Source organism: Triturus cristatus, chromosome 11, assembly GCF_964204655.1.
Source record: "Triturus cristatus chromosome 11, aTriCri1.1, whole genome shotgun sequence".
NCBI lineage: Eukaryota > Metazoa > Chordata > Amphibia > Caudata > Salamandridae > Triturus > Triturus cristatus.
The window spans coordinates 136,647,270-136,669,399 of record NC_140594.1 but is presented as its reverse complement, the minus strand read 5'-3'; the positions used below and the strand labels follow the sequence as shown (position 1 = coordinate 136,669,399).

The following is a 22,130-nucleotide window of genomic DNA, read 5'->3' as shown; positions in this document are numbered from 1 at the left end:
GCGGCGTGACGAATGCCGGACCTCCAGCATCTTCCTACACCACTACCGCAAGGCCTTGGGGGCCATGGCTCGACAATCCCAGGAGTCGTGGGCAGTCTCCAGGCAGTAGAGGCAAACATCGTAGGGGTCCGCCACCGACCTATTCCGGCGGCAGGCCCCACAGGACTTAAAGCCGGGCATCCCTACGTGCACCAGGAGAGAAAATAGGACACAAAAAGTCTCAAAATAGTAGTCGAAAAGTGACTAAGATACGTGCTCAATCCAGATCTGCGCTTGCTGGCGCGGAAAAAGAAAGAACTGACGTCAGCGCGCATGAGTGGCGCCTAAGTACTCTCCGTGGCGTCATCTCGACGCTTACGACGAAAGTGATGGACGCGGAGCCGCACAACGCCACCTACTACTGACGTGCAGTAGTGCACCTGGTACCAGCTTCACAGACCCCGGCATCACAAAATGGATGCTGCCAGCCACACACACACGAGTCTGCCCTCCTGCTGCTGGACAAAACTCTGGCAGGGGAGGCCGGGACAATAGGTTTCCTGTCACAGGGAGGTGTCACCACCTCCCAGACAGGCTTTAGTGTATTGAGGCTGGGTGGGTGCACTCCAAGAGTGCTTTGATGTCTGCACTGGGGGCACATCTGGTGTCCCTGTGCACTGTCCAGCTCAAACTGCTCTGGCGCGAAACTGGACAAAGGATATGGGTGTAGCCACCCCTCTGTCCAGACCCTCCCATAGGTCGGGCCCCAGAGTTTGTCTCACCCCTTCCTTGGGTATAAAGTAGGAACCCCTGACTACAGGACTTTAGATTTAGCTGGACGAAACTCTGCTACAGAATCCGAGAACTTCTACTATCTACACGACGTTGGATGATCAAAGAATCTCCCTTGGAGTAAAGGAGTTACTCTCCTGCAAGGCAGGCACCAAAGACACATCTGTCCGGTTTGCAACTACGCAGCTCCTGAAGGACTCCGAAGACTTTGCAACACAGGAGGTGGGTTTCCAAGCTTCCATGAGGCCGATCCGTGCTCTCAGAAATCCTGAGATCCAAAGCCCTCGTAGGGACCATGCAACCCGAACCCCTGGACACCGTGCACATTTGCAGCAGCATATGCTTCTTGGCGATCCCTGAGGCTGTACTTTGGGCTACTTGTAGTCCCGACCCCCACCGAAGATTACTGGTCTACACTCCTCGAGTGACCCGTGGGCTAGTATCAAGTAAATCCTCTCGAGGTCCCTTCGCAATCCCTTGTCCGTCGACTGGTGGGTCCCTGAGAAGGGTACTTTGACTTTCAACGGGCTTACCTGGTTGCTCCAGACGTGCCCTGACTCTCCATCGCTTGGGGAGTCCACAGGACCTTGCTGGTCCACACCGAAGCTGTTTTACTCTCACTGCGTGGGTTGCCGTTGAGAAGGCTTGTTAGTCTCCAATCCAGACACCGACCCCCCAGCACTCGACATCCTTCGTGGGACAGCTCGCCTGCAGACTGTGGTGGTCGTCGATGCCTCCTAGTCTCCGTGGCAGTAGAGTCAAGCTTCACCTCATCACACCTGAAACACCCGACATCGGTGGGTATTCGTCTATCGGGCCCCTGGTCACTGGCAAGTGACCCAGACTCTGTCCCCTCTGCTTTAAGGTTCTTCACATCTTCGATCCAGGCTTGGATCACACTGGACACTTTTCCTTTCCAAGGCAGCAGCACTTTGCAGCAACTCTCCATTGAAGACAGCGAAGATTCACAACACCATTTGACACCTATGCACCCGGCTACCCTGGGTTAGGTAACACGAGTACTCCAGTGCTCACGTGGGTGCTGGCCTTAGAACCTTCTAATCCTGAAAGGGTTTGCTCCAAGTCCTCTCTTAAGTGTCCTTAATCTCTAAAATTCCAACCGTGACTTTCCCATAGGATTGTACAGAACTTACGGCTGTGTTCTCACACTGCACGCATCCCCCGTGGGTCCCCTGTGTCACTACCTTGGGGTCCCAGCGATTCTACGTGCTCTGGGCACTGTGTCTAGTCAAGTCGTGGTTCTTATACCACTTTCTTAATATATGGTTTGGTCTCCCCCTGGGGCCCATTGTATATTGTGCTATTTACTGTTGTTTCAGAACTATATTATTGTGTGCCTTGCTCTCTAATCTCATAAAGAGATTAGTAGAGAGTGTTTGAAATAAATACTATATATATATATATATATATATATATATATATATATATATATATAAATACATACACACACACACACACACACACACACACACCTTGTGTGGTTCTCCTTTTATTTAGTTATTCAAGAGGTTATAATCTCGTAAACCAAGCTGCTTTACACTCCTACAAGACTTAGCCTGAAGGCTGCTCTCCATAGCTACCGCTAGGATAGCTTCCAATACAGGTTGTCTTAAACCTAATCATCAATAAGGGTTGTTTGGACTGGTGCAAGGTGCCCACTATAACTAGTTGACAGCATATACCAGACCAACTTCTCACATGGGCTTGCAAAGATAATCACCATATGTTGACATAGAAATGTTTTGGAAACATTGTAGTGTTCAGAAGGGCCGAGCCCTAGTGGACATCGGAATGGAGGCCACTTTGATAAATGGAAATCTGAAAAAGTTTAAAGGACAGTATTTCACGATCACAGATTTATGCAGGAAAAGAGACACCACCTGTGCAAACCAAGGTCCCAATGAAAATAGTGAGGATACCAAAAAGAGAGTACACTGTATTGATAGTGCTCCTCTTCGAATATATTATTGGAATTGATGTTTTGAAGGGAATTACTCTGTATTTGGAGGACGGGTGCTATCAATTTGGACCAAAAAGGTACATTTGCATTGACGCCGTAAGGATTGGTCACTTGAAGATTCCTCCAGTGAAGGTGCCCCAGGCTACTATGGTAATTCATATGAAACAGTACCGAATTCCAGGAGGGCACGAGGAGATCGGTGAGACCATATGAGACTTGATAGGGGTAGTGATTCCAATCACTAACTTCTGCAATAACCCCATGTGGCCTGTATGAAAAAGTGACAATAGTTTGTGCATGACAGTTGATTATCACAAATTGAACTAGCACACACACCCCTCCTGTGACTGCCTCTGTCCCAGATAAGATTACCTTAATTGAGAAAATACAGAAACATCCTGGGACCTAGTATGCGACTATTGATGTTGCCAATGCCTTCTTTTCCTTGCTCATAGTCACTGAGAACCAGGAGTAATTTGCTTTCTCGTGAGCCGGTGGACAGTTCACATTTCAAAGGTTCCCTTTGGGGTACTTGTGTAGTCCTACCATCTGCCACCAGCTGGTGGCAGGACACTTGGATGAGGTATCAGTCATTACCGGGATGCAGCTCCTCCATTACATTGATGGTGTGATGATACAGGGAGAGACACAAGAACAAGTGCAAATTCAACTGGACAGGATTGTGGAACACTTGCAGAGCAAAGGGTGGGGGATATATCTCGCAAAGCTACATGGACCCTCTCAAAATGTGAAACATTTGGTTATCCAATGGCACAGAGGTGAGGTGCCACAAATCAAAGAATTTGCTGTGCAACGAAATAGGAAGGAAGCTCAGAGGTTCATTAGATTGTTTGTTTTTTGGAGACAGCATATACCTCACTTGAGTCAGATTTTGGCCCCTCTGTTCAAAGTCACAGGAAAGAAAGATGAACTTGAATGGGGAAAGCAGCAACAAAATGGATTTGAATCAGCAAAATAGGCTATACAGTGTGCTTTGGATGTGTGACCAGTGTGAGAGGGAGATGTTGAGCTGAATGTGACAGTTCAAGGGCAGTATCCCAACTGGAGTTTGTGGCAGAAGCAAGGAAAGAAGAGGGCGCCTTTAGGATTTAGGGCAAAATAGTTACCAGATGCTGGAGAGCGGTATATTCCCTTTGAAAAACAGTTACTTGCATGTTATTGGGCCCCAGTGGATACCGAGCAGCTGACCCTAGGGCACAATGTGATTTTGAGACCTGACATTCTCATGATGCAACGGGTGATGAGTTTCCCCCAAGGCTCACAGCGTAGGGCATGCGCAAGAAGCCAGCATAATCAAGTGGAAATGGTACATAAAGGACAGGGCCCGAATAGTTCCCAAAGGCACTGCAGTGTTACATGAGTAAGTGGTTCAGGTCCGAGTGGGAGATACAGAGGTGTTGTATGATGTGCCTGAGACACACGAGTCCCTTATGAAGTGGGGTGAGCCGTTTGCGAAGTCAAGATGCATGTGTGGTTTACTGATGGCTCAGTTCGGTACGTGGGGGGGGGCACTGGAAAGAGGGGTTATACAATCCTATGACCAAGAAATTGTTGACTACTACTGGAGAAGGAAAGAGTAACCAGTTTGCCTTCAGAAACGCCTTATCTCGTAGAGACTAGATCTAGCCGCAGATTCCTTACCTTAGAATTATCCCCAGGCACCAGACCGGATCTGGAAAGTTTTCTACAGCAGTACCGCTGCGCGTCGGTAAAAGGCGCCGAGGGACTCCATATGATGTTGTCCATAGGATGTGATGTCGTCAGAGTCCATACAAGTCCTCCCTTAACTCTCTCACGTCAGTTTCTCCCACTACTACTTTCCACACTTTAACACGGAGCCACGTATAGTGTGCCCAAAAATGAAAATGCGCAAGGGTGCAAAGAAGAGAACCGTAAGAAAGGAAGAATCAGTTCACAGAGCTAAGAGGATGGGTAGGTCGGTAAGGAATCTGCTGCTAGATCTAGTCTCTACCAGATAAGGCGTTACCAAAGGTAAGTAACTTCATCTGATAGAGACATCAAGCCCCAGATTCCTTACCTTAGAATAGAAACCCAAGCAATATCATCCCGGAGGAGGGCCTGCAAACTGTTGCCAAAAATATCCCCATCTAGGCTTTCCAGTCTGCATAAAAAAAGAGAGACCGCTTGCCAGGAAGGGAGGGGTGGAAGAAAACATCCCACCAGAAACCGCAGTGAGCCCTGCACGGAACCGAAGCCACAGCATTTTAAAGACATGGGAGAAAATGCATGGCAGAAGAATAAGGTAAATGGGAAGAACACTCAATATAAACAAAGCACTACAACACCCCCCAGAAGGGCAACCTGTCCAAGAGAACGAGGAGGAAGGCTAGGGTCAACATCTAAAACTACTAGGTCATGACCCCAGCCATAGAAATAGACATGTCATAGGGGTTTAATTAATAGCTGATAAAGCATTGCGAGCAATAGCAGCATTCATGGCCATAGGCCACATTAGGCAGAGGAAACACTTCTCGAGAGAGAGGAGGTTCTCTGGAACTATGCAGCGTAGAATCCCAAGAAAAGAAGGTAAATACCACATATAATCAGAGGTATGAAAATATATACATATACACACACATACACATTATACATACACCTATATACACACATATATACATACACACATATATACATACACACACACATATAACATATATACACACACACAAACACATATATATATATATATATACATATATACACATATATATACACACACACACACATATATATATATATATATATGCGGTCATTATTTAAGTTCATCTTGCGTTATAGGTATTAATATGTATATATTTCTGATTGCAAACATTATATATACTTGTTTGCATACTAGTATGCAAACAAAGATTGATGAGATTGTCTCTTGTCAGATATATCAGCATTTTTTTTATTTCTATTACTGGTATGAGTAGACTACATTCTATCACGTGTCCTCACTGTGTTACTATATAAGATTTGGGATAGGTCCAGCGCGTCATGTGATCAAGACCGCGAAAAAGCGGACCTGCATCCTTACCGAGTCACTTCATGTCACTTGATAATTCCCCAGTGGGTCTCCGAGTTCACCATCGTCGGAATTATCACGGCAGCCTGGCCGTGGGGAACAGACCACCGCATTGACTATGTTTGGGGCCAAGAGGTTGCGAACTTTCCTAACCTTGGGGCGCAGCTGTAAGAAAAATTACCGATGATGGTGAACTCGGAGACCCACTGGGGAATTATCAAGTGACATGAAGTGACTCCGCAAGGAAGCAGGTCCCACTTGGGAGTAATGTTTGCTCAAAGTTTTACAAACTACAGGTACCAGTATGCTTGGGACTGTTGGAGTAAGTCCACTGGGACTATTTAATGAGCATGCAGTAATGGCCCCTTAATGAGTTATCCAGCACACAACCGAGGCGTCATCCTATGAATAAGGAGCTTTTGCCAGCCCTGAAACGCATCAGGATTTTAATGTTTATCGGAGTTTACATTGTTGGTTTTTGAAATAGAGTCTTTGAACCTACCAGCTGCTTTGTCTGTTCCCGCATCAAGGCAAAGTTTAGTTTATACACATATACATATATATACACATATACATACATACATACAGGCATCAAAGAATCAACCATCCACGTCGGGGAAGAAGGCAGTGCCACAACAAGCGGAAAACCAAATACCAACAAAAAACCATATACCAACAGAAAATGGAACCGCAAATAATGCCATTTACTGAAGACATGCCTTCATAATCTGTCATTAACCTCACCAACATCCCATTGAGCGCATCGGAATTACAAATTTTATCTTTAGGGTTATCATTCAGCCCTGCCAGCAATTTCGATTACGCACAGACCCGCATCGACCTTTTTAAATACACCAGAAAATTAAAACTACGCAAGTTCCATCGTCTCAAAGGGAACAAAACTTGCAACAAGGCCAATGCAGGGGATCTGTCCTCTGGTGATTCACCCATCTTAACTGTCAAAGATTTAGAGCTCTTAAGGGATCTGCAATCTCTACATGATGAAAACATCTGCAGTGGTTCCAGCGGAGAGCAAATCTCTTTGAACGAATCAAGCCACACTAAGTTCAAACCAAAGTTCACATTCACGCCGATAATGCTACACGATAACCTGGACATTTTTCATGAACTGGTAGCAGTGGAACTGAAGAGACTGTGTTCTAATACCAATCGTGTTCACTACAAAAACACGTCACAGAACAACCGGTATATACAACTAATGAAAAAAATCCAGTCAAGTGATATCATCATAGTACGCCAGGCAGACAAAGGAGGGAATGTTGTGTTGTGGCCTCGTGAACTATACCTTGAGGAGGCCTACAACCAACTCAATGATCGGCAGTGCTACAAAAGAAGTGACATCAGGACAGTCAAACAATCATGGTATGACTTCTATAGCAAACTGATAGCATGGAAGAGCGCGGGTCTGAAATCAAGATGAATTTAGGCTTTTAAAAAATGATCATTCTGTCATCCCCGCTATGTACTTTATTACTAAGGAACATAAGAACTCTCAAAAACCGCCTGGCAGGCCTATCATTTCAGCACGTAAGAGTCTCACTGAGAAAACGTCTAAATATGTGGACTCATTCCTGCAGAACCATGTCAAATCCTTGCCTTCTTTTGTCCAGGATACTGGTGACTTTCTACGTAAACCTAATGTTGTCAAATGGCATGATGAGTATATGTTAATGACATCGGATGTTACATCCCTTTATACTTGCATACACCATCATGATGGCATTAAGGCGGTGGAGTACTATCTAGGAACCAGGCCCATTGAGTTCCACAATCACAACAAGATGCTGGTATCTATGATTTCCAACCAGGTGTTCCAGCAGATTAGAGGTCTTGCTATGGGGGCCTGCTTCTCTTCCAGCTACGCTTGTCTGCATATAGGGGTCTGGGAGGAGCAGGTCCTCCACGGCCAACTAGCTGTGGAATTTGCTGAGCATGTGGCATATTGGTATAGATATATTGACGACGTTTTTTTATTTTGGAGGGGATCTGAACAGCAGGCCCTTCATTTCATCAATGTGATTAACAACAACTCTTTAAACCTACATTTCACAGGCCATCTTAGTGATAACGTGTGTTTTCTAGATGTAGAAGTCTTCATCCATAACAGCACATTGGAGACTAGACTATTTAGAAAACCCACAGCTGGCAACACTGTTGCATGCTACCAGCCACCATCCGGGACACTTAATACGCAGCATCCCCTTCGGGGAAATGCTGCGTATTCGGCGTATATGTAGCACGCAATCAGAATGTGACGCAGTACAGCAGGCCAGTCGAAACAGGTTTGTGGCAAGAGGCTATACCGAAGAGATGGTTGACAAAGCCATAAGTAAGGCTAATGGCATTTCTAGAGATATGGCCCTTAGTAACAAAAGTTCCAAGACAGCCACTGAAGTCAGTGAGGAAACCTCATCTAAGAGATTAGTACTGACTTACAACAGGCAACACCAGGCTCTGCGCAAAATCTTTAGAAAGAACTGGAGCTCGGTGCGCAACGATCCAGTCATTGGCAGTTCCATGTCAGCTACTCCAGATATTATATTTCGAAAAGCCAGGTCGATGAGTGACACTTTGGTTAAGAGTAGCCCTGAGCTGATAGTTGCCAAATCTTGGATTAACACCAGAAAGGGATTTGGTAAATGTGCTGTCTGCAAAGCTTGCAGGTAGGGGGTCAGCAAAACATCCTATAGAGTCCCATCCTGTTCCTATCTCTAGACTGCTCACCTGCAAGACCGAGTTTGCGGTCTATGTGCTGGAGTGTCCTTGTGGCCTGCAATATGTAGGCAGTACTAAGTTGCAGGTCCACAAGAGGATACTCCAGCACATCAGAGCTATCGGTGGCAGTGACGCCTCTTACCCAGTGGCACGTCACTTAAAGTGGTCTCATGGCAACAACTCTGATCTTTTGAGATTCTTCGTGATTGACAGTCATGCCACTTAGAAGAGGGGGAAACCGTGAGGCCCGTCTTCGAGCATTAGAAACCCGCTACATCCTGCCACTAGATACCAAGACACCTTATGGTGTTAATGCTAGTGCGGATTTCTTCACATGCTTGTAAATATTGCATGATTTGCACTGAATCTTAGCAAATCTTTTATATGATTTCCTCTGACAATGCAGCCTGCAATCATGCACATGTATTTTTTATATTGTCACTATAGGTGTTTAGAACATATTTATTTACACTATTTCACTTTATTGACGTGTTCATGGCATTAGAACATAGTACCATGCCCAATCGGGCTGGACTCTTTTCTATATGATCTTTTGTTTTACACTGGCTCTCTGGGCTATGCCTTCTCTTATATGGTAATTCTTTTATGAAAACTTTTGTATTTCCAACAGTTTTTATAATATTGTATTTGCCTTTTTATCCCGATCAGTAGTTCATATATCTTTTATTGATTGTGAATGGATTTTATTAAGAAAGTTTTATATAGCCTATGCAATTACAGCAAAACTCTGGTCCCTTTGCTTATATTAATGAATACACTGGGGTTCTATTTCGTATTTTACATGATTTTAAGCAACTTTGGCATTTTTAGGTATTTTTTATGTGTGTTATTTATGAATACTTCATGAATTTCCTGAAATAGTATTGTCATTTCAACATATGCTTAGCATCCTACGATGTTTCGTATATTATGTGAATTGATTTGTTTGTTTTTGCTACCAGTGTTAAATGGAACCTAATTTAGGCACTTGCCGGTCATGTATCAGGATTCTTCTATGTCTATGTACCATGTGACACGCGTCAATTACATCCCCCAACGCACCTAGCACTTTAAATTCTGCACTTCCTCTTGAAGCGTCATGTGATCGAGGCTGAAACGTGTCATGGCGGACACAACGGGTCTATAACAATAAAAACTTGCACTGATATTGGGTCTGCTTCGTCAATCAAACTGAGGGATTGCAGTGGTGAAGACTTGCGCATACATATATACACACATATACATATATACACACACACACATAATATATATATATATATATATATATTACCTACTGGCGGTCGCCAGTAGGTAGTTATAGTTAGGACCCCTTTTCCATAGGAAATCCGCAACATTCTATTTTGAATAACTTTGGCGCCGGTCGACGAATCCTCGCGAATTTCTCAAAATAGGTGGGGCGCTACGCTCCGCTCCTACCCTGAAAGTCTCGGGGGGATTCGTCAAGCGGGGGCTGAGATAAAAGGGGGGTCCCAAAACGCGTTTTTCCCATGCATTTTTCCATAGGACCTTTAGACAGGGCTACAGCCCGAACGGCTGAACAGAATTACTAGAAATTTGGCAGAGAGGTAGTCCCTAGGTCAAGGAAGTGCCTTTTGTAGGTTTGGTGTAAATCTGTTCAGTAGATTCTGAGAAAATAGCCTTTAAATCAATATATATATCTGAGCCAGCTTACGGTACGCTTACCGTAAGCTTACCGTACGCGTACGGTGGCGTGCGCGAGCGCGATTCTGATTGGCTCTTAGATCTTAGTAAACATTCGAATCGGCCGAAACCAGGAAGCGGCGGCCGCCATTTTCTCTCTCGCACTGAGAGTTAGGTAGTTAAATAAAACCAATACACATGTAAAGGAGCTGTTTTGACAGCTCACACACACATAGCCATGATGAGGGAGTCCCCCAAGACCCCCCCCAAGACCAAAAAAGCAATTTTTATTTTTTCGCTAATTTCGGCGATTACGCTTACCGTACGCGTACGGTAAAAAATATTTAAAAAAAACCACTATCCACACTCTCCCCACCCCCTGTGCTTTTGGTTGCCGCAGGGCACCAAATGTGCAGGGCTTATCAGAGGTGTAAAAAACCACAATATTTTTAACAAAAATAATCAAAGAAAAAATTATCCACACTCTCTCCACCCCGTGTGCAAATGGTGCCCGAAGGGCAACATTTGTGCATGGCTTATAAGCACCGTAAGCACAGTAAGCACCGCGTGCTTACTGTGCACGCACGGTGCGCGAAGCGCACCGTGCGCGCACGGAACGAACTGCGTTAAGTGGGCGCGCACGCCACGAATGGCGTAAAGTAACTTAGCATTTAAAAAACCGTACAAATTCACAGAAAAAACCATAGGTTTCACACACGTTATAGTTAGGAATTAGCATTTAAAAAACCTTGCAAATTCACTGAAAAAACCATAGGTTTCACACATGTTATAGTTAGCGGAAATTTTACTGATAAAAAACCAGTGAATTTCCCCCGTTATAGTTAGTGCAGGCAACTATAACTCACGCGACCGCAATCTTCTGCTGATGACATATGTGTCTTTATGAAAAAAAAATATTTGTAATATATGTATAGCTAAAAATGTATGGAAGAAGACATGGGCAAATAAGTGTCTAAATACAGTATTAGCATCAGCAGAGGATTGCGGTCGCGTGAGTTATAGTTGCCTGCACTAACTATAACGGGGGAATTTCACTGGTTTTTTATCAGTAAAATTTCCGCTAACTATAACGTGTGAAACCTATGGTTTTTTCAGTGAATATATATATATATAGTATCAAAGTCCTGTCGTGCCTGGGATCCCCCAAGAAAACAGGTATGGACCACAGCGTGTTCTTCGTAGTTCCCAAGGTGCAGTTTATTGCAGTTAAATTAGCAGCTAATTCAGCATTTCATAGTTTCAGCATTACGCGTTTCGACAGTGAAACACACACACAAATACAGAATTCACACTGTACAATAATAGGTGCCCAAGAGGGATACATACAACGACCACAACAGCAGCCCTGGGGCATAGGGGAGAAAATGGCTTACTGGAAACCAGCCACCTGACCCAGTTTAAAGGGAGAGGGTGGGGCGGAAGTACACACCGCGGAAAATCAAGGGAGCAGAAAGAAACAGCACTACCCATAGAATGGGACAATTAGGCAGGTGAGAGACAATTGAAAAGAAAACGGCAAGGGAGAAACAACCACATTAGACTAGAGAAATAAAGCCCACAATGGAGGACAGGAAAAAGGGACCGAGGTAGACGGGGTCAACACCTGGGAAGGCTAGCGGACAACTGGGCCACAGCGTAAAAGAAATTAGTATTGGAAGACCAACGCCAGAAATCAAAGTCGAACCAAAGGGTCAGTGTAAAGAAGAGAAGGAATTGATAGAGAGGAAGTGCCCACAAACTAGGAAGCAGGACGGCTAGAAGCAAAGGAAAGTCACTGTATGCACGGGACTCCCCCTGTATGCATGGGCCAACCCATGCCCAGCCAACAAAACAGGGAACAACATGGTTGAGGAGCCTGACACCACCCAAGGTCATACTCGGTAGCCTATAAGTACAAGAAAGACGAGCCTGGAAGAAGTGAGAATTACAAACATGCTCGCAAGAAGCAGAGGAAATACCCCGCAAAAGAAACCTAAGGGATCACAAACCTCCGTACGATCCAACCCAGAGTGGAAGGGCAGGAAACCCATGTCCAAGAAGAACGAAAGAGAACATTCGCTATATAGTCCCAAAAGGGGCAGAAGGTACAACTGAAGAACAGCCAGGCATGAAATGTTGGTGTTGGTATCTGAGGTGTCATGTAAACAGCTCCAATCCAAAATTAAAAGCAAGGCAGAAGCAGAGGAAAAACAGGTCATGCAGAGGCATAGAATAGGTGGCCTTCCATACCAAGATACGGACAAGCGACAGCCGCAAGGAACTTGAGAAAAAGAGAGAAAGCGGGCAGGGGCCCGTCTAGCCCATGTATAGAGAGAACTAGCACAAGAAGTGTTAACGCCTGAAGAGAGAAAGAAAGAACACCACTCCCGGCGGAACCAGACACAACAGTGGGCCAAGAACCATGCCCCTTCCCTGGCATCTGCTAGGAAAATAGGGCACCAGAAAGAGTGGAAGGAAAGAACCCCCAGCCAGTGTGGGACACTCAAAAACAGAGACCATTTTCCAACTTGCACCGGTGCACCAAGCACGGAATGTGGAGTCCTCTATAAGGAGTACTATGGCGTCAGAAACTTATTGAGGAATACCTGTATGGCATACAAAGTACCCTGTCGGACAGGGAACACGGCAACAGTGCATCCGTACAATACCATGAAAACACCCCAATCAGAAATTGAGTAAAAAGCAAAGAACATTGTGCAGCCACTGGCGTAGACACCAAACATGGTCAGAAATTAAGATACTTCCCAGAAAAAAAACAGGAACCACAACCTATAATCGACAGGCTAAGAATGCAAGAAAAGAAAATACCGGGAAGGGCACCACACCGGATGGCACGCAGAGTGATGAGGGAACAGAAGGAGCCAATTGGCACTGACCTATTACATCTCACGCAGAAAGAAATGAAGGAGACCTCTCCAGCCAGAGAGGACGGTATTGCAATCAGGGCTTAAGATTTCGCTCTACTCGGACTATCTCAAAAAAAGCGTAAAGCGGAGTCAGCTTGCGAGCCAAACAGATATTGGCAATCGAATGTCATCGGGGACGGAGGGGAGAAGGTGCAAGACCGAATCCCACAGTTCAGGAGAAAAATGTCCCAAAACACAAGTCGTATTATAGTACCACAAAGCAGAGCTAGTAGCCGAAAAGATACAACGTCCCAAAGCATCCAACCAATTAGACTCCCTGTTCGAAGGGACGTCAGGCATGGTGCCAAAGTCAGGGGAGGCAGTAGCAGCTTGAACCACAAAGCTTCGCGGTGAAGGCTGACAGAAATGGCAGAGTAAGTCTCCAGGAGCAGGATGGTACCTATGAGCAATATACTGGTCCACAGAGGCCCTTGAAAAGGGCTTAGCCCAAGTGCCCAACAGAATATCAGAATGAGTTTCACTGAAAGGGAATCGGAGGCTCAGTTCTCAGCTGGCTCTGCTGAAGCACCTCAAGGAGGGGATCAATGGTCACTTCCGCAGAAGGAAGGTGCAGCCCCTGAACTACATCAACTCACTGCAAAAGATGAGCAAAAGCAGAGATAGCCTCTGAAGCAAGGCAAAAAGGAGCAAACAGGCCAGAGGTTCGAGAAGAGTCAAGGCCACTAGCGTCCCCAAGTCAGAAACCCAGTGAAACTCCAGAGGAGGCTCATCTTTGTGAGCATGCACATCACCAAAACACCCATATGCCATGTAGAAAAAAGCAGGGGGCTCCCTTGAAAGTGGAGCCTGATGGGGACTGGTCCACTGGGGCTGTTACCAACGTCGACCAGAGTCGAGAAGACAACAACTCAGCATCTGGTAGAAGAGATAAAGTAGAGGCAATCAGTGTCATCAACGCTGGCGTCTGCGCCAGCATACCCAATACAGGCCCGAAGGGCTGTGCACCGGAGCTGAAAGGGAGTCTAGCACGGATTCCGAGGGCCCCACTGACAACAAGGGAAGTTCCGCCGGCATGGAGTCAGTCGAGGCCTCACCGACCTCCTCGAGGCACGCCTGAGGGAGGTTGAGCTAAATATGGCATGAAGGGAGAGATAGTAGTCCCTCATCTGAGGCACAGTCGCTTGGGTGCTGGTAAAAACCAGAAGGCGTGGAAAAGACACCCACTACTTACATGGCTTATATGGACTCTGACATCACATCCGGTGGACGTTGTACGGAGTCGCCCGGCGCCCTTTACTGACGTGCCGGGGTACTGCTGTAGAAAAATGTCCGGATCCAGCCTGCCTCTGGGGAAAATTCTAAGGTAAGGAATCGGCAGCTAGGCGTCGCTGTCAGATATGTTGACCATCTTGGACTACAATATTCCAAAATGCTCTCCTGGTTTAAAGGAAGGGGCTACATTCAATGCAGCGCACTGCAGGCGAAATGAGCGGCAAGCAAGCAACTTTGTTAGCACTACCTGGAGAGCTGTAGAATCATATTAAGAAACATTAACAAACACCAAAAGCTGTGCCTATTAAGGTAATCTATGCGAGACCATGCAGCGACAAAAATGTATCTGTAGACTTTAATACAGAGTAATAACAATCCACTCTTAAATGTCTTTAACATAGGCTTTTCATAATCACTATGACATTGAAGAAAAACTCTTGTCGATGGAATCCAGGCACCTGCCATCCTTGTCAGGAGGAGCAGACAGAGGTGCTGCTGGATTTTTCGAGGGGCCCTGAGCAGCTTGTCTGACCATGGAATCTGGTTTTGGGAGTCCTGTGAGACACGCTGGTGCATTATCCATAGCCTTCATAATTCTAATATCCTCTTCCGAGATGTAATCAATAATTGGTAAAGCCCGGACAGCCTTACAAAATGGTTCTTTGAAGTCAAAGGAAACTGTCAGACTGTTTCGAGGGCATTGGTAGCCGTGCCAAGAAGTTCTCCCTCTTCAGCTCTTCATCCGAAGAGATTACTTCCTGGCGAGGATTGGACTGTGGAGTATTTGGAACTGACAACTTGTAGAGGTGGAACATTTCACTGGTGACACCATTGGAGGTGGAGGTTTGGCCATAGGCTCGGCAGGTGGGAATCGCCTGCAGTAATCTTCCAACATAAACTGAAGATCTGAGAGCAAGCCAGACGGCGTTGTGGCCCTGTCCTGCTGACACTGTTGATGGCCTATCCCAGGCTGGGTCTAATAGGCTTGACCATAATATTCCTGTTCCCCCTCTTCGTCCTCGTCTTGGGAATTAACATGCAAGTCTGACAGACTCTACACATCCCCAAACGGGCCCTCATCTTCGAAATCTTCCTCCTCCAGAAGATGCTTTGGCAGAAGAGGTGTAATCTTACTAGGGGAAGTATGTTCCGGGGTAATCTCTGAGTCCATAGGCACCGCAGTAACCTTAGGCGATGATGATTCTGCCCCCAACAGTGATTTAGGTGGCGAAAGGTCTTCCTCGTTGAGGTGGATGCTGTAGACGGCTATATCGACATCGATCGAGGTGGGTTCTCCGACGACGGTGGTGCCTTCGCCGCCGACGGTGGTGCCTTCACAGACTATGCCTTCGCCGCCGCCGCCGACGGTGCCTTCGTTGATGCTGGGTCTTTGTCAGCTCTTATTTCTCCACCAACTACGTTCTCATCGACAGTAACTTCTCCATTGATGTTCTCATTTTTAAAGACAACGATGAAATCTTAGTCGACGATGCCAAAAGGATAGTCGACTAAATCAGTGCCCGAGTTTGACAACGATAAGAGATGTCGTCCACGGTGAGAGGGCCATTAGAGAAAGATGTCGATGTCCCTTCATCCCCACGTCATCGAGGGAGTTGACAAATACTTCTTAGATGGCAGAGCTCGACAACGGCTCTGAAGAAGGCTTTTTAAAAGTCAATTTTAGCCCTGGAGGTGGGAGTTTGGGCTCTGGTACAGTCTTTGAAGGCTGTTCCCTTCTGTGAGACCTTTTGCTCTCTGGGGAAACATCCTGAGAGGATTTCTTGGCACATTTATCAAGGTTTTTTTTTTCAGAGTGCGAAACATCCCTTTCCCTTTTCAGGGAAATTCTTGAGGATGAAGACTGCTCACTCTTTTGAGTCTGACACAGTTTCAGACCTGGTTTTCATTTTCTGAAGCCAAATGAGAAGCCGTCGTTCACAGTCTCTGAGAATCTTGCTTGAGAAGGTGTGACAAACTTTGCAGTCTGACGCCTTATAGGCTGGATATAAGCAGTGAATGCACTCTTTATGAGGGTCTTCCATATATATGACAACCTTCTGTCTCGGGCACAGTGTTACAAATGTTCTCCTCCTTCCTGAATAACAGATCTCAAAGAATCAAGATGAAGAATTAATTCTCGCAACCCTCCATGGTCACACTTGGTGTGCCTCAGGGATCTGCCCTGTCACCCAGTCTTTTCAACCTCCTAATGGAGCCTTTGGCGAATGCACTGAAATCAGCGAACATTCTATATCACCTGTACGCGTATGACACCCAGCTGTATCTGAAAATCACCTCGCCAGATGACTTAATTGCCCTCAACACTATTCTACTGAACATGCAAAGCTGGCTCACTAACAACCACCTGATGTTGAATACCAAAAAAACAGAATTCATTCTCATCTCGCCACCAAGCCACACACCAAAGCTAGACCTATGGTTAAAACACCTAACCTCCTTTGACTGTATCCCCCCTCATCATTGACTCAGCAAAAACCCTAGGAATCTCCATAGACAAACATCTGAATATGCAGTCGCACATCTCTATTGCCACCAAGGGAGCTAATCATAAGTTGAGTATATTAAGGAAACTCAAACCCTTCCTCCCTCAGGCAGATCTAAAAATTGCAGTACAAGCCCTAGTGCTACCAAGATTAGACTATGGAAGCACCACCCTCTGTGGTCTCCACAAACACAAGTTGGCTCCGCTGAGAGCAGCACTGAATGCTGCAGCTAGACTGGTATCAGGAACCAAAAGAAATAGTCACATCTCACCAACCTTGAAAGCACTGAATTAGTTGCCTTACGAGGCAAGAATACACCTTAAAGTGACCTGCATGACGCACAAAGCACTTCACAACAATACACCCAGTTACTTGGCCCTAAAGCTGGAAAGGTCTGGAGGCTGCAGACAACTACGAAGTGCGAGCACTTTCCTTCTGAAACCTCAATCCTTCCATAAGAGGAGAACTGGTAGTAGAGCTTTCTCTGGGATTGCACCAAATATTTGGAACTCTTTACCTCCACTAGTGCGTGGTATCACTTCCTTTATTGCATTAAAAAAGGAAGTAAAAAGACTACTAATGAACAAATTCATGTCCTAAGTTTTAATTATAGGACGTCACCGAGTCATCTTTAAGATCCTATTACCATTGCCTATCTCAGATCGATTGGGCGAGTCTACTGTATGTAAGACTTATATCACAGCCCTTTTTGCTCAATAATTGTATGTAGTCTAAAGCTTAGTTGGCTGTGGGTCCCCCTGGTCATCAATACATTTTATATCAACTGTGAATCGATAGAAGTTATAATATGTATGTTTGCTAGCACAATCACCTAATGTTCATTAACTGTCTATTGTACAACGTCCTGCAGAATCACGGTCCTCTATGTTTGTTATTCATATATTTTTTATATTTCTTATGTACAAATTGACACATTTGAATGCGTGTATACCATTTATGTTCTTATACTGTAAAGCACTCTGATACCCTTGTGGGTCACGTTTGCGCTATATAAAACTTTATAAGTAAATAAATATAGCCTCTTCTTTAAACAGGTAGCACACTCTCTGAAGAGAACCTTCCTTGCCTTGTCTGACATGACTCAGTCAGAGCTGGTGGCAAAACAACAGACAAAGAGTAGAATATATATTAGCTTGAAATATAAATTAAATAAAGTGACTTTCCTGAAGGATGAAGTCCAGAAATCTTCTTTAGATGTGAGAAAGCTGAGCAGAGCTCAGAGGAGACTACCTAGCCCAACGTGCGGTAGAAAATCTGAGGTACTGAGCTTCTCTCTGGAGGGTTCTAAAGGGTGATTCATGCTGATTGGTTAAGGCAAAGTTTGGTCTCTTTTTTTAATAATAAATATAATAGGTTAATAAACTAAGAAGCCTAGGCCCTCTCTAGTCTTTACCTATCAGTCTACTACTACTATTTTAAAGTACCAGGTACTAGCATCAGGGCGACAGGGAAGGATTCAAGCATTGGAATCTATGAAAGTTCCAATATTGGAGTAATCAAAATATATCTTCTTAAGTGCAGACATTCATCTTACTTCCGGAAGACCAACAGCACATAGTTTGTTCAAAACGTTTTGCAGCCTATAAAGGCGGCTATATTGGCCAATTACATTAATTTACATTTTGTACACTTATATGATGATATTGCCTTTAAAACATATGACCTGTTAATCTCCAAATTCCTTGCTGGTGCTAACTATGCCTCAGCCAGGTCTCAACATCATCTTGATCAAAATGGATGCCTCACCATCCACATTCACCGTTTATTTCTGCAGCATCTAGTCAAGCAAGTAATGTTTATTTCCAAATTCGGATCTTCTGGAAGACGACTTTCTAGCAGAGGCTCAGTAATGTAACTTTCTTCAAGGTTTCTTCCGCCTGCTGGCAGTATTGCATTTATTCACAATGGTTAACTGCGGTTACTAGCATCCTCCCAGAACTACTTTTAACAAAAGGAGCAGTATAAAGGCAGAGACATCTGGACAGTTGAGAGGGTTGCCTTTGCTTAGACAATACTGCCCGGAGGTAATCACAGAATTTCCTATATTGTTGGTAAGACTGGCACCTGGGTTAGGTTAGGACTAAAACATGAGCCTTTTTTTCTTTTTTTTTTAAGAGCTTCTAGGACGAGCTAGCTTTCTTTCCAAATAGTCATTCGCCATTGAAGGGCAGGTCCACGAATATGGCTTGGAGATCTCCGGAGAAACAACTGGAATGCATCCAAGTGTGATTGCACAGTATAACAGTACAGTCATTGACCATGCAATGGTGGCTGCACAGTACATTTTGCATTTCATGATATGTTTGGATAAACTCAGCACTCGCCATTTATGTAAGCATCATTTTCATGTGGTCTGGCAAGCTGATCGCTGCACGGTTTGCCAATTCACACAGGATAGGTAGATAAAAGACACAGGTGGGAGGCGGCATTAGCAGTGCAGAGAAACAGGCTGCTGAAGTAAAGATGTTTTTTGTCTATAGCTTCTTTAAACCTGACAAGAGGTGTTGTTGGAAAAGCCATCAGGTTCAAATTTGTGGAAAACAATTGGACAACAAGACTTTCTGATTATAGGTGAGAAAAAAAAGTGGGGGCCAACTTAAGCAGGCCTTTGACATCTGACTATATGCTTATGGACAGCTGGACCCAAGAAGGACTTTTGCCAGGCAGCCATGGTAGGACTCAAACGGGCCTCTGTTAAAGGTATACAAGAATCCACAACTGAGGAGGCGGACTGCAAAATCTCAGTCAGGACAATGGATTTCAATTCCGTAAAAGGTGTGAACTCCAAGGTGTTAGCTGGCTTTCAAACCACCGCTGTAAATGTGGGAAACATCCTCTGATGCAGTACCTGGGGGTACAGAATGCCCCCATCTCCTGAAGTATCTAGTTTCCTCACATTTTACAAATTCATATACAAGTCTGCATTGGTGTCAGTGTGGAATTAGATTATTAGTCTCCATGTGCCTTGGAATCAGAGTTAAAAAGTTCTTCCATTCTGGCAAGTCTCTTGACGGGAGGGAGGGGAGCTGTAAAGGAAGCATCACTGAAGTTTGCCTTAACCTTCTCTCTAGCTAGGAGGATCATTTCTTATGCCTTTGACTGCATAATTAACTTAATTGGCAGGATCTACATTGCCACTGACAGGGGCTCTGACCAAGCTAGAGATGGCACGTTAGTAGTTTCGGCTTCGCTTTAGGCAACAGGCTGCAGGAGTTCCCAAGCCTGCAGGAACATGCTTCCTCTTGCTAAGTGGTCCAGAGGGTTCAGGAGCCATCCTGAACAAGTCCTTCAAAACAAGCTGGAAGGCCTCCACCTGCATGGGATTGGCAATGAACCAGAGAAATCAATCTAATCTTTTCAGACCTGGAATCTTCTCCAACGATAAGGAAAACCTGGAATTGAGGTATACCAGAATTTGACTGTTCTGGGAGAAGGAACACTTCCTCTAAGAAGGAGGACTTCTCCTTTCTATATAGCTTCTTATGTGTTTTATGGTAAGGTCTCTTAGAAGAACATTCCAAGAAGATGACTTTCCTTTACGAGAAGGAGTGTGCTTGGGCATCTCCTTGGGAGTCTTACCCAAAACCAAAGTTTGCCTCCCGTGTCTCGATAGCCTTTGGATGCATAAAAGCACAAGAGTCACAGGTTGCAGCATTGTGCTCTAATCCAACACCACAGGAAGATGCCATCTAGATTTGAAAGATTCTGTTTTTTGCAGAACCTCCGACAAGGTTTAACTCCTGAAACCTTCGGTTTGGGACATTATGACCTAGTTATATATTGAAATGATCAGTATGTTTTACAGTGAGATAATGAGAGCTTCGGACCTGCTTCAAAGAGGGGGTTAGGGAGTGTGGGGAAGAACAACTTGGGTCAGCCCACCGACTCACACTTAATAGACCCCAGTGTTATGTTCAGAGGCAGAGTTGCTGTTGGGGCACTGTGGTGCCAACTGGAAGGGCTGGAGAGACACTGCTGGAAAAAAGCTTTTCTGGACAGGTCTGAAGTCTAGAAATATAATTTATAAGATGATGAAATATGTGGGAAGATTTGTGAATCCATGTGAAGAAAGCATATAACTTGGTGTAAGTTCTAACAGGGATGAGACAGACTAAAATTTAAAAATGTAGTTATCTGGCTCTTGATCTCACATACCTGGCCACTATTTGCCAACTGAACAAAAGGTGTAGCGAACATAGCTCTTGGCACAGATAAAAGAATGCGTGGAATATATGTACATGGAACAAAGACCACAACAAGGAGTGAAGTAGAAATGATTAATAATTGATTGAAGTATGACAGTGCTAAGGGGATTGTTGTTTGCATTTTAAGATAAATCAAATAAATATTTCCCGATAAGCACTGCTATCTACATTTTCTGTCCCGGATGAGTCATGATCCAATATGCTTTGCATTCATAGAGACTTGTACTATATACACCATTAAAATGAATATTCTGTTGTGTCTTGGTGTATGAGACATACAGACTCACGTTTATACCTTGGCACCTTCATCCATCCTTCCAGGCGAACGCTGCTACTTGGTTCCTTCAGCTGCACTCCCGGAGAGTTCATCTTGTCCCGACAGAAGGCTTCTGTGAAATGAGAGGCATACTCTGCAGGCAAACCACACGTGGCAGGCAAGCATGAGGAGCACTTTGGGTGGCATATCACCTGGCATTCTAATAAAGAGAGGGCAGAAGTCAATCATAACATTTTAAATGCTTAAACAAACTATCCAGTGACAGATGCTGCCATTCCAGATTCATGCGAGAGCGCTCTCATTTTGAATTCAATCTGGAGTGCTGGGTCCCCAGACCATAAAAAAGAAACTCCTGTGGATCAGACATGGTCCAGTCCTATAACCATCTTGGTGGCCCTTAGAAAAAAATGGTAGAATCTAATGGTAGATAAGCACTGTCTAAATACATCTTGTCTAGTCGCCAACGGCTAAAGTTACTACTTCTCCTGTTTTTTACTTTCCTTGTTATGCTGCATACTAATCCCAGGTCCCTATTATGTACTTTTTTAATGCAGTTCTGGTGTTAATCGCCAATGATTATTATGGGAGAAAATTCTACGAGGATACAAGTAACTCTGAATTAGTGGAATTACTCTCATCTGGACCAGTGAACTTTCACTACTTTGCTCCAGTTACCATAGTGAAGCCATAAAGATAAAAGTTTTAATCCAAAAAGCAACAATGTTTCGGATACATGCTTTGCTATCACTGTAGCAAACTCTTCA

General features: G+C 44.7%; 1 protein-coding gene across 6 annotated transcripts in view; it reads right to left on the bottom strand.

Annotated features, from left to right (window-relative positions):
- The window catches only part of CIT (citron rho-interacting serine/threonine kinase), a 1,313,172-nt gene that overhangs the window by 369,594 nt on the left and 921,448 nt on the right, over positions 1 to 22,130 (bottom strand). For all 6 annotated transcript variants that reach the window (XM_085636268.1, XM_085636269.1, XM_085636271.1 and 3 more), the window contains exon 34: positions 21,385 to 21,565. In XM_085636268.1, coding sequence (XP_085492394.1) covers positions 21,385 to 21,565 — 181 coding nt within the window. The remainder of the gene's footprint in view (positions 1 to 21,384; positions 21,566 to 22,130) is intronic.